This window comes from Takifugu flavidus, chromosome 4, assembly GCF_003711565.1.
Source record: "Takifugu flavidus isolate HTHZ2018 chromosome 4, ASM371156v2, whole genome shotgun sequence".
Taxonomy (NCBI): domain Eukaryota; kingdom Metazoa; phylum Chordata; class Actinopteri; order Tetraodontiformes; family Tetraodontidae; genus Takifugu; species Takifugu flavidus.
In genome coordinates, this window is record NC_079523.1 from 1,435,834 (window position 1) to 1,449,200 (window position 13,367).

General features: G+C 45.6%; 2 protein-coding genes across 3 annotated transcripts; one reads left to right on the plus strand and one right to left on the minus strand.

Annotated features, from left to right (window-relative positions):
* The first annotated feature begins 852 nt into the window (after positions 1–852).
* Positions 853–2,915, plus strand: acot8 (acyl-CoA thioesterase 8). The gene is made up of 6 exons (XM_057030818.1): positions 853–1,086; positions 1,302–1,438; positions 1,507–1,732; positions 1,955–2,112; positions 2,267–2,458; positions 2,550–2,915. Exons 1-6 carry the CDS (start codon positions 890–892, stop codon positions 2,666–2,668), a joined length of 1,029 nt encoding a protein of 342 aa, XP_056886798.1. The 5' UTR covers positions 853–889; the 3' UTR covers positions 2,669–2,915.
* Positions 2,916–10,973: 8,058 nt separating this feature from the next.
* Positions 10,974–13,312, minus strand: avpr2b.1 (arginine vasopressin receptor 2b, tandem duplicate, 1). 2 transcript variants are annotated; one of them, XM_057030813.1, is made up of 3 exons: positions 12,326–13,312; positions 11,916–12,120; positions 10,974–11,500 (listed from the first exon to the last, which is right to left on the minus strand). In XM_057030813.1, exons 1-3 carry the CDS (start codon positions 13,182–13,184, stop codon positions 11,413–11,415), a joined length of 1,152 nt encoding a protein of 383 aa, XP_056886793.1. In that variant the 5' UTR covers positions 13,185–13,312; the 3' UTR covers positions 10,974–11,412. The 2 variants fall into 2 exon arrangements, with proteins under 2 accessions (XP_056886793.1, XP_056886795.1); XM_057030815.1 differs by having other exon boundaries at positions 10,974–12,120.
* Between the last annotated feature and the right edge of the window lie 55 nt (positions 13,313–13,367).

Consider the following 13,367-nt stretch of genomic DNA (forward strand, 5'->3'; position numbering starts at 1 on the left):
TCACGGTCGTGTAAGCCCAATTTCGGATAAATCCATGAACTCTATCCGAACATTCTGACCCGCCATCTGCAAAGTCCGGCATTTAGGGCCAGTTAATCCGTGCTTCGCTGGACTTGACAGCTTGCGTTTCAGCGTTAATCAAAGTTTTCTCCGCATGTCCCAGATCTACTGCCGACAGACATATTTGCTTCCTCCTCTCATGTGCTTGAAAACACTTTCTTAATGCTGTTTTACACCTCACATTATTTACTGATTAAACCTTTTATATCAGATATAATATGAAGGCTATAGCTGTGTGTGGATAGAAGGAAAACAGCCGTTCTCTTTTTGGTCACTTTATTAAAAACGGTAATATTGTAACTCTGTAGAAAAATTGCAAAGACTATTACCAGACTAAGGCAATTTATAGAACAATGTTGGGAGGTGAACAATGAAAGGTGATTTAAAAGAAAGAAGATCATTAATGTATCCACATTTTCAGTATTAGGTTTTGGATTTTTTTTAAAGATTAAACTACGAAATAGTAGTGAGAGTGGGTTTTTTTCATAAGACAGAGTTAATAAATCTTTACAGTCACGACACAAAAACTATTTACAGCGACTACTGAAACAGTAACGAGTGTGTTCCACAGGGGGGCAGTAATACACTGTACCACATGCATTTTCTCAAAGTGCCAGAAATTGTCGTAAATATAATACTTCTTTTTATAAAGAATGTATTTGACAAACCAAATTAGTAATTATGATCATATGCTTAGCTTATATAACCTCACACAATTTCCCTTGTTTACAGGAAGTATATTAACGGGTACTTGTATTACCCATCCATACCGAGTGGGGGCGATAGAACGCAGCCCACAGAAAAGACACGAAGAAGAAATTAGGCAATCATGGCGGATCAAACTGACGATGGCACCAAAACTTTAGATTCTTCTGACAGCGGTGAATCTCCAGGGGTCGTGTTTCCACCTGAATCGCCTGAAGAGGGGATCCCTCATAGTTCTGCAACACATTTCAATAATGACCTGAAAAGCGTCCTAGTTACCAGCGTTCTTAACCTAGAAGCGCTTGACGTAGACCTGTACAGGTAGAGCTAACCGAGTTTATCCGGCAGCAAGTGCACTTTTGATGACAGAAATTGTTCTTGATCCTTTACTCTTTAGTTCTTTCTTCTTGACACGAATAAAGCTGATTTTGGGCGGTCCAGTCACTGCATATATAACGCGTATAGACCAGTCAGGAATTAGTTGCTGCCATATGTAACCATCTTATGGATTTCAACTGTTTTTCTATTCTGCCCAGAGGGACTCACCACTGGGTGCCCCGTACTCAGCGCTTGTTTGGGGGTCAAATAGTTGGTCAGGCCCTAGTAGCTGCTGCTAAATCTGTCAGTGATCACCATTATGCCCATTCTCTTCACTGCTACTTCGTACGAGCGGGTAAGATAAGGATCACTTTAGATATCAGTGATGGTTCTTGTCATCCGAATTTGGCGTTTTCTCCTTAGGGGATCCCAAGGTTCCTGTTCTCTACCAGGTGGAACGCACTAGAGACGGTCGCAGTTTTTGTGTGCGCTCAGTGAAGGCCATCCAGCATGGGCAGCCCATCCTCATCTGCCAAGCATCCTTCCACATGCTGCAGGAGAGTCCCCTGCAGCATCAGTTCACCATGCCGGTGGTCCCACAGCCCGAGGACCTCCTCACTGTGGAAGAGCTCATTCACCAGTACCTCAGGTAAGCCTGGTGAGGTCTTTCTGGCTACCGTGATCAGTCGGTTAGATTGGAAGGCTGTGCCACTTAACTTATACTAGCAATATATAGATCTTTGACACTGCAGAGAGGACATATGCAGTCAGACTGTCTTAGTTCCTTGAACCACTAATGTGCCTGTTGAAAATCAATATAGTACTTTGTGGAAATCCAATATTGATCCGTTTTCCCTCCTTTATGTTACAGCAAACCAGACCTGGCAGAGACTGCAAGACAAGGTCTCAACAAGCTGCTGGCCAATGAGGTCCCTATTGAGATAAAACCAGTTAACCCGCCACACTTTTACAGGCACACCGCAACTCAGCCAAAGCAGCTGTTCTGGGTGCGAGCACGAGGACATATCGGTAACACGGCTATAAGTTTGAGTTCTATACATCCACGTTTCTGCTTTTACGTGCACTGTGTGAAGCTGCAATGGGGGGAAAGAGCACTACGATGTGGTTTATGTGTATATACTGATGATAGGCAACTTTATACTTTTTCATCTGACTTATGCAGGTGAAGGCAACATGAAGCTGCATTGCTGTGTTGCTGCTTATGTGTCGGATTATGCATTCCTGGGAACAGCACTGCTACCTTATCCCAACTACAGGGCCAAGTTTTCAGCCTCGTTGGACCACGCCATGTGGTTCCACAGCACTTTCCGCACTGACGAGTGGATGTTGTACGAGTGCGAGAGCCCCTGGGCAGGTCAGTATAGTGAGCGTATAGTGAGCGTGCAGCTGTTCAAGACCAGGTTACTGGACGTTAACTCAGTTCCTGCTGTGTGTTGTGCACACAGGGGGCAGCAGGGGCCTCGTCCAGGGCCGACTGTGGCGAAGGGATGGCGTGCTGGCGGTGTCATGTTCCCAGGAAGGTGTCCTAAGAGTGAGACCTGCCACACAGCCAAGCAAACTTTAAGCACTTTTCCCAAAGATTGTTTTTAAAAATGTCTTAATATATAACAAAACAATGTCTTAATATGAAGCATTTCTGATGAAACATGCACTGATGGTAACGAAATGGTCCAACAAGCTCAATTAATTCAATGTAGAAGCTGTAAAAATACTATTTCTAAGTTGTTTTTTTAAATAAATCTAGAGATTTAGTGTCACCCTGAATCTTAAGAGGTGAAATAATCTGTAAATAATAAAGTCTCCACCGGGTGGCGCTGTTTTCCAGCATATTTCTTTCGCGTTGCTTAACTACATTTTTTAAAAGAGATTTTTAATCTCCAAGAGAATCTGATTGAGCTGCTCATTCATTTCTTTCTCCCTCAAATTTTCTTTCAATGAGGAGCCTATTTTCTCCGCAGGTGGTCTATTATATTTTCCCACTCTTGTGTGTTCAGCACCATGGTTACCGTGGACACAGTCTAAATACTACAGGTCTCTATTCCACTTCAGACGTGGGCAATATTTTATCGTTGATTTTCTTAGGCTATTATAAAGCATTTCATGTCTCCGACACAGGGTACTGTGTGTTTTTGTACTGTTGGAATTTGCATAATAATATCCAAAATAACCCCACGTTCCTCTACGCCTGTCCTTTTCTGTGAAACAGTGGACACAACAGGGAAAATGCATGTTGGTGATGATGGAGGACAAGCTGTAAATCGATGGACACAATGAGGTACCGCTCATGTGGCGACACCACCGCTGAGCCATTAGAGGCCATCTCATGTTTCCTCAGGGATGTGGGGATTTGCTCCTCTTGGATTTAAAATGTTTCTGCTCTAAAGGCAGGGAGCAGCTTGGCTGGAAATAGGGAGGATGCACATCTTGAAAGCTTTTCACAAAGATCTTTTGAAATGCAAACTACTGCGAGTGGTGACTCCGATAACTGAATGTCACATGTTCATGCAAATGTGGCAGCAGCTGAAAATCCCTGTGGTGGTCCTGTTGAACCGGGAATGCTGGGGTGTTGTTCTTTTGTAATAATGGATCATTTCTGGGGGGGAATTTGACGGGGTAAAAAACCCTCACATTTGCCCAAGTGTGACGGACGCCCTGAAGGTTTGCACGACTGCCAGGACTTCCGAGTGGTTGTGATCAGTGGCTTCTGGTAAAGCACGGCCATCTTAAAGGTTAGACGTTAATGTGTTTTTATTAGTTTGCAGTTCAGAGAGTTTTTCAGTCTAACCTTAAGGTCAGCCGTGTTACGTCCTCTCGTTGCTATAACAGCACTGCACCCTTGGTTATTATTGTCATACGTCAGCCTGTTTTTACATCAGTCACGTGTCACGGAAGCGGGCCGAGCTGTGACAGTGAGAAGTTTTCTGATCGACCCCGGTTTATTGAACGCCGACGTCAGTCACCAACCATTTAAGAACAAACTGAGAATGTGGCTCCAAGCAGCAGGATCATATTTATTACATGTCCTGCTGCGTTTGGTTGCGTTTACATCAAAGCTACTGTGTGTTTCCATTTCATCTCTCTCGTGTCCATCTCGGCTGCATCAGTTCCCACAGAGATGTGATCTGAGCGAGAGATCAGAAGCCAGTAAAAAGAATATTTGGCTTCATCAACCGACTGCTCCTTGTTGTGGAACTGTGTTGATGTGAGGATCCACATCTAAATTTCATGAGAACCCAGCCCAGAATGCTCAGATATAAGCTGCTGCTACAAAAGCTTCAATACGAATGTCGTGTTATTGATTAAGTGATCACTGGTGACATAACGGGGGCCTGCCCAGGGTTGTGGCGGTGGGAGACGGGGGTGAATATGGAACATCAGCGAAGAACAGACTGTTGCTGAAGGCGTCTGCCAACACATCTGATTCTGTTTGAAGAAAACGGCCGAAAAGAACAAAATCCAGCGATCGTAATCTTATACTTGCACAGCTACATTGGATTTCCTGTAGCCACACTTGCCTTTGGCCGGAGCTGTGTAGAAAACTTAATGTGATTTCAAAGTGCTGTTCCAGGATCAGCTCTCAGGCAGCTCTGAGGGAACTGTTCAACAAATCTGTATCATTATTACCGTACTTGCCAGCGACGACCTCTAAAACCCAAATTTCAATCGGACAACTCTGGATTAGACCTAATAATAATTTAATTTAGCGTCACTGAAGCAGGTTGGGCCTCGTTCCTTCTCTCAATGAAGAGCAGAACCCCGATGGGGGCCATAGAAACAGCCCAGCGGAGGATGCTGTGGAGCTGCTGGGGCTGAACCTCAAGGTACCACGGACCAGATGTGGGTGGGTGAAACCTCCCGTTCTGTCCCACAGGGACCTCCGGATGGATCAGCTGACCAAAGCGCTGCTGCGGGCACCTGAAGGAGCTCCGTCATTAACGTAGCTGTGGCAGAAACAGGCTCAGTCCTCTCATGATTTATCATCATAGCTGCTCTTCTCACACCCAGATTAGTGCCTCATTCATGCCAGTTACGCTCTTTACCGGATTAAACCATCTCATGTGGTGACAGAGTTATTTACGCATCGCTGTTCATTTAATGCTACTTTCTTCTTGTGTTATTTCCAGGTTAGGCACCTTTGACGACCTGAGTCCGTCTAACAGAAGCTAGTTTGGAAGCCGTTCACAGATGCATCCGCTGAAATGACCGACCGTGTTCGCTGACCAGGAAGGTGTTGAGCGAGCGGGTCCGAGGCAGAAGGAAAAGGCTGCTTTGATCCTAACGCTTTAATTAGGCGACAAGGGATGGGAGAGCAGAGGGGCAGGATCAGAGGCCTGGAAAGTGGGGCGGAAAATGTTAACAGATCCATCAATCAAACAAAACATAATCAAATGTAGGTTTTTAAAAATCAAGAGGTTTTGGGAACGCTGTAATCGTCACCTCCGCCAGTGAGCTTAGTGTGACCGCTGGCACTTGTTGCCTTTTAATGTAAGAACCCAAAACGTTATGAACAGATTTTAATGAAATCATTATGGGCCAAGGAAAATAAATTTTGGATGTTCTGGAGGGACTTGGACCATTGATCTTCCAAAGATCAAAGGTGATGATCAAAACTATTGAGCTCTGCTCATAAAGTGTCCTACTATGTTACGTAACCTTGTGTTACAGCTGCCTATACACGCTGAACTATGTGCTTAAGCAACAATGTGTGGGCAGCTGAGCGGCTTGGTGGTCTGAGCTTTGGTTCTAGTCCAGTACATCATCCTCCTGTAACGAAGCTCCTTGTTAAACTTCAACTGACAGCTTCGCCACCTTTGGGCGTTCACCTTTGACCTTATTCCTCCCGTGTCTTCATTATCTGAGTTTATTTTCTTCGTAAACGCATTTCAGCTGTAACAACGGTTGGATTTCCCTTTTTATTCATTCTGATATTCACAATGTTTTTTGGATTTCTTTTTTCGTGCACCATCTGTGTCCTGGAGCTTTACAGGCGGCCAGTCTGACCCCTGAACAAGCAACAACGCACACGCGCCCCCACGCCTCGCTGCTGGTCACCCCCCCTCCCATCACAGCCTGGACTGTACCTTCTCCTGCTGTGTCTCTACAGTCGACTGGATCTCTCGGAGTGTGTGGGTGGCTGATACGTGAGGCAGCTCTGAACCTCACAATTACACCTGCACTCAGGTCAGTTGCCCAGACGAAGGTACATCTCTGCTTATTAAAAAGCCAAGATAAAGCTGCCGCTGCTGCCACACAGACTCGTGCTTTCATCCCAGGATGGATGAACCAACCATCGGTTCATGCATTTAGCAGTTAGACGTGTTTTGTTGGTTTTAATCTCATCTCAGGTGTTGATCTGTAATACAAGGGCAGACTTCTGATAACAGATGAATTTGCACCATTAGTGTGGGTCTGTGGTGGAGACGAGAGCTGTGGAATTAAACTCCAGGTATCCAAAATGATGCTAGTAGGTCGAAAAATCTTATAACTATGTGATGAGCGATATTTTTAGTCCAAGTAAGTTGATGAGGAACATCAATGACCAGGTTTTGGTTATGTTTTTCATCATCATCCGGCTTTAAACCCATGTTCAGAACAACTTTTTGCAGCTGCACTGAATGTTTTATGGCCTGGTGTCAGAGGGGAGGAGTACGTGCAGCTTTTTCAAAGGTGTGTTCCACGGCTCCTGAAAGGAATCGAGTCTTTGCATCAGTGTTTTGAGCGCTATACAGTCCAACATTCCACATTAGACGCACACTTTCCTCTTCAGTAACATCCCCTTCTTCTTTAAATGATGCTGTTGCTACAGGCAACTGGTGGCATTTCATGTTAGAACCTACAGATTATTGTCCAGGGGGTACTATATTTCACCTTGGATCAATAATAATGTCAGGCTTTTGGGATTATTGTCCACTCGAGATGCCTGGACACATGGTTTCCTGCTCTGAGCTGGTATCTGTCAATCAAATGTGTTTGGAGCCATATGGACATTAAGCAGGGCTGTGATTATGAGCCGGAGCACACAAGAACCGCCATCTTGATGCTTTCCAACATTCTGGCGGTGCAGGAACCTCACAAGCTCTTTTTGACTAGAGTGAAACACTGTTCACAAGGGAATCGGCAGCATTTAGTAGCCATGCCAACCACAGATATCCTCTTATACGCCATCAAAGGGAATGGCCACAGAAAGACGGATTCTCCAGGAGAAACAATCCTGTTCAATGCCACGTAGTTTCCCTCTGCAATCAAATTCTCTGGTCTTGCATGTGAATAATAGAGCGGTTTAAAACGCCACATACGTGGAAAACAGACAAATCCAACAGTGAAAATGACTCCTGCCGCAGTCCACTCACGCAATCCACGTGTGAGGTGCAGCGCACGGATCCGGATACCTGATGGTACTAATCAACCTGAGCTCATCAAAGCCCAGGTGCTCATTTACATTCAGCAGATTTTTCCCTTTAAACTCACACTACCTTTGGTCGGAGCTTCTACCGTATTGTACGATTCAAATTCTGGTCAGGGTGATGGTTTTCTGAAGTCTCGACACGTTTGAAGTGTTGCCGGTTTGACTCTTGTTACCTTTGAGTGGTGCTTTTGCACATGAATCCATAACGAGGGTAGAATCTCCCCAGCTTAGTTATAGTTTGATATAAGCTGCCAATACGTTCCAAAGGCTGGACAACACTCAAACCTACAACCTTTACTTCTCCCTGATTACACTTTGATTTAATATGATCACACCAGACTTGGAGAAGCAAAATTTGAGAATGTCTGGATATCCTCTGCAGCATCATTGAGAGGCTTCACCTCGACTGTGAGGCCGTTTGACTCGGCACGTCGTGTCGCCCGACCATGTGTCAAAAACGTAGCGCGGGATAAACGGCTCGATGCCCGTGACCTCCTGCAGGGCTGCTGAACACAGCTACTGCTGGCTCTGTGTCACACCGAATCTCTTCTGAATCAAACAGCATTTTCTGACCAATTACAATTCCAGAGTCGAGCTGGCTTCCACGCAGGGCTGACATTAATGGCCGCTGAGGGACGAGAGTCCAGCTTCTAATTCGTTTCCCTTGACAGATCAAGTCCTCCCCGATGTGCTAAACATGGAACTCTGCCATTTCGACTCATTTTGCCACCTGTAACTGCTTCCATAAAGAGCTCAAATTAACGTCAGCTTGTCTGAACCAATGCTGCAGTTTTTCAGATCAATGCAGAGCAACCGGCACTCGCCCACTTCTGTGTTGAGCTTAATCTCTGCAGCAAATCAGCTCCATCTGAGTGTGTGTGTCGACTTCCCAGCCGCTGTTATCGGTTATAATCAATCAGAAGTGTTTCTGGGTTTGTGTCGGAGGTAAGTCTCATGGTTATTTCATGGCAGCGACTGTGAAATCAGCCAGCAGGATTTCCAATCCTGGCACGTAAATCAGAGGTAGGCTCAGATTTTTCACCTTGGAGACGGATGCCACCAAACACTGACGTGCATCCATGCTCTAAACACAGAAGGGAAAAACAACCTGAGGATATAGACTCCGGGGGGTCACTGCGAGCGACTCGGGTGCTGCTGCAGACTCATCCGACTCTGAAGGCTTTTCACACCTTTCTAGTTCAAACCCGTAATAACATTCTAAGTAAAGTGCAGGCGTTTTTAAATCAAACCGCGTTCTCACGGAGGTGGCGGCTGAAGACCAGCTAAGTGCTTTGCTTTGCAACTGCCTCCTTATGCAACACGTGCTCTCTTACGCCTGATTAATCTGATTGAATTATGGGCTGTTGATTGCCTCCGCCATAACACACATTCAGAGAGCAACACAATTTTCCCGAACCTTTTCCTGAATCTCAATTTAGAAAGTTTCCACAAGGACTCGCCATTTCATTCATCCACTCAGCATATAGACTATGTGATTCAGTGTTTATTGGTAGCATCAGCGGCACAGTTGGTCGTCTGTTAATCAATACCAAATGTCTTTCAGCGTGCAGTTCACGTACACACGCACACGCTCGGCGTTGTCCGTACATAACATGCTGATCGGTGTGTAATTGCTAAAGAATGCCTGATGAACGTTGTGTTAGGTCAGAATATGTTCTGGACAAGCAGTGGTTATACTGAATTGGATAATTTTTGTTTCAATCTGGCTTTTTGTTCAATATTTTAGCATCAATACAAGCAACAGGAAAGCAATTTCATGTTCTAGGCATTGATTTTTAAAATTAGGTGAGTTTTATCACATTTTTGTTTGTTTTTCCTCAGTTGGGAGTTTGATGAGCCAGGATCAGCGTCGGATGGCGTAAATCAATTGCCTGGAAACCCTCACGCAGCAGCACCAACTTGAAGCCGTGATTGTCGTTTTATCCAACCGCCCCCGCTGAAGGAGAATCTGGTTATCCCACCTAAAACTACTCAAATCAAATCAAATCAATTTTTATTTCTATAGCGTCTTATACAATCAAAATTGTTTCCAGAATCCCAGGGCCTGACCCCAGACAAGCAACAGTGGCAGGAAAAACTCCCCTTTAACAGGAAGAAACCCTGAGCAGATGGGAGGGGAGGGGAGGGGAGGGGAGGGGAGGGGAGGGGAGGAGAGGAGAGGAGGAGAGGAGAGGAGAGGAGAGGAGAGGAGAGGAGAGGAGAGGAGAGGAGGAGAGGAGAGGAGAGGAGAGGAGAGGAGAGGAGAGGAGGAGAGGAGAGGAGGAGAGGAGAGGAGCGGAGAGGAGAGGAGCCTGGTCCTGCTTAAGGTTTCTCCCTGTTAAAGGGGAGTTTTTCCTACTGATTATTGATTATTCTAAAGGTAAACCTATCTCATCTCCAGGTATAGTGAAGAGGAAATGTTGCTTTGTTCCAGTGTTTCCTGCTGTTTACTCATAGATATTTGTGCCTTGTCACCTTTGCAGGGGCGAGTATGAAATATTTAGTTTAATAATAACCTGGCTACAGGCGGTGGAGCTGTAGGTATGTAGGAAATTTATTTTTTCACTTGTACCAACGAATGGATGGAAGTCACCCAGAAGTTGTGGGAAACTTCATTGTCAGAGGATAAAATGTTTCTGCAGGTTGTCGTCAGATGAGGGAATAAACGTGTTTGGGGTTTTTTGTGGGGTGGAGATCAGCATGCTGTTATTATGGTTTGGTTTGTTCCCTGAAAATCAGTCAGGAAAGAAGGAAACCAAATGGCTGAAGTTGATCATAATCATAAATGCCACATCGGCTCGACACGGTTCCTCTCGTCACCAAATAGACCAGCGTAGTTATTTCGTGTGTAGTTTTTCTGCCCCCCCCCCTCCGCATTCATCTACAGGTATCGCCGCCTTCAGAGCTGCATGCTGACCTACTGACCTCCGACCCCGCTGACCCACTCAACTCGACTCTACCGGCAGCTTATTTTAATTAATATAATGTATTTCTGTATGTTCTATCTATTCTCTCCTCTACCTGTCCTCCCCCTCACCTCTCTCTACCCAGCCCCCCCCCCCCCCATCAGCTGGAGGGTCCCCCTACATGAGCCTGGTCCTGCTCAAGGTTTCTTCCTGTTAAAGGGGAGTTTTTCCTGCCACTGTTGCTTGTTGGGGGTCAGGCCCTGGGATTCTGGGAAGCGCCTAGAAACAATTTTGATTGTAACAGACGCTATAGAAATAAAAATCGATTGATTGATTGATTGAGGTTTGTGGTTATTATAAAAAGAAAGTATAAAAAGTGGAAATTTTTCCTCTCAACATGCCAATAGGAGAACTTCCGGCCATCACTTTCAGTCGACTGTGTTTCACCATTGGTAAAAGTAAAATTAGGTTGTTTTTTGGGTTTTTTTTGAGTTGTGGTGACAGAAAAAAAACCTGATATTTGAAGTGAAATGAAAGCTTCTCTTTAGAGAGGCAGGAAAGGTCAGAGCTGTTTATTTGGCAGTTCCTCAAAGATCTTTAAGGCTTTAAGAGGAGTAAACATGGTGTAACATTTATCAAAGAACATCTTTCTCCAAATATGAAGACATTTATTTTATTTTCCACATACAGAAAACTGACCATATTCATTTATTTGACATACATGTGGTTATTTACATCACAAACAGAATCATCTCAATGGACAAACACATTTGAGCTACATATTCACACATCCCCCCCCAAAAAACAGAATAAATATAAATTATAAAGAGAAAACATTCATGTTTCTTTTATTAAATCCCACTAAATTTTAAATCAATTAAATTTATTGGTGCTTTTTTTTTAACAGAACATATGGATGATACATACATAGAGATATTAACGCCACCTTAAGACATTTGAGACTTTATGAATGAGGATTAAATCAATCAAACCCTGTTAGAGGATCGTGATCAATATGTATCTTCTCCAGAACGAGATGGAATGAACCCAGTGATCCACAAGGCTCCTCGAGGTAAATGCTTTCCTGTTTTTACAGGAATTTATGCACACGCACACACACACACACACACACACACACACACCCCAGAAGTGATGCCTTTGGCTAAATGCTAATGTCCCAGCACAACCACAATGACCAAATATTTATAGACTGGCGCCATCACAAGCAGAGACAGAGGAACAGGTGTATTATTTATTACTTCTCACACATCTGCACTGCCAACACCTCTGAGGTTGACAGATGTTGTGACTACACTATGTTTACTCACTGATATTTACATTTTTTAAGCAGCGCTAAACTCAAAGCATCGCTGAGGATGAAGGTAACGCCATAGTTTTGCAGGGTTCACTCTGAATGATCACCCGAAAATCGGAATCACGTGCAATATTTGAGTCAATTCTGCTGTCCAACCCTCCTCTGCAGGTGAAGTCGTTCTCACCTGCAGTCTGACAGGCTCTTTAGACTGATGTACATGGAGCTGACCATGGTGGCCTCCTCCTGGATGGATTCGTTCAGATCGGGCTGAGCTTCACACATCAGGCTCAGCAGCCCGTTGGGAAGCTTCCCGTTGAACAGCAGGTAGATGCAGGGGTTTGCGCAACTGTTCAGACTCGCCAGCAGCATCAAGATGGTGAAGGTAGCAGCTGGAAATGATGGAAGCAGAAATAGAATTGGAGTTTACAGACTCATATGTCGCGTTTACTGTACGGAGGAAAAACTGCAAATAACGCCAGAACCAATTATTTAAGTTTATTTTCGAATATTTTAAATGTACGAATGAACTCCGAGCTGAAGCGCGTTATTGAACATGTGGGGAAAATGTATAACACGCCAACATATTGGTCTTACTGTGAGTGGGCGCCTCGTCGTCCCAGACGGACCAGAGCTGCACGGTGAAGAACGGCGCCCAGCAGATGACGTAAGCCACCACAATGACCACGGTCATTTTTAAAGTCTTCACCCTGGCTTTGGACACTCCAGCCACGTTACTCGCCCTGGAGGAAGGCGGCCTGTTGACCACCTCTCCATTGTGGTGCGTCTTCATGTGGAAGTTGAGGTTCACGGTGCGGCAGATGCGCACTTGGCACACGGTCACCGTGAGAATTGGCAGGACGAAAATCACCAGAGTCGTCCAGGTCACGTAGGTCCTCAGTCCCCACGGCTTGATGAACTGCGCCCAGCAGTCGTACACCCCTGGGGCCACCTCAACTCTAGAGAAGATGAAGATCTGCGGGAGGCTGCCGACGAGAGAGACGCACCACGCCGCGCACACCGGACCGTTGCAGCGCGCGCGGCGCCTCTGAAAAGTCACCATCGGTTTGCAGATGGCTTGATATCGGTCAATCGTCATCGCCACGATCATATAAGTGGATGCAAACATCCCGACCACCTGCAGGTACTTCACCAGGCGACACAACACATCCGGTCCGACGAATCGGTCGGTGACGTCCCACAAGAGCTGCGGGCAAACTTGGAAGAAGGTGACGACAAGATCGGCCACGCAGAGGTGGAAAACGAAGACGCGCATCCTGGAGAGCTGCTTCCGGCGCTTCCACAGCACCAAGAGGACACCGAGGTTCAGGATCCCTGCGGTGATGAAGATGATGGAGAGGAGGGCTATCTCCACCTGAGCCAGACGCTCGTCCCGCGGTTGGTCTCCATAAAGCGCGTCCTCCCCGGAGCCGTTACTGCTGTTTAAACAGGCCATTTTGTCAACCAAGTACACTAGGATGGATTCCTGACGGACTGCAGGGGGTTACTCCTACTGACAACATCAGGGTAAAAAAAACCCACAGAGTAATTCCAGGAGGGTCCACAGTGCAGTGAGCAACAAGTGTGGACAACCAGCAGAGAGGGGTTTTATACCCAGAGAAGGAGGAGCAACCTGCAC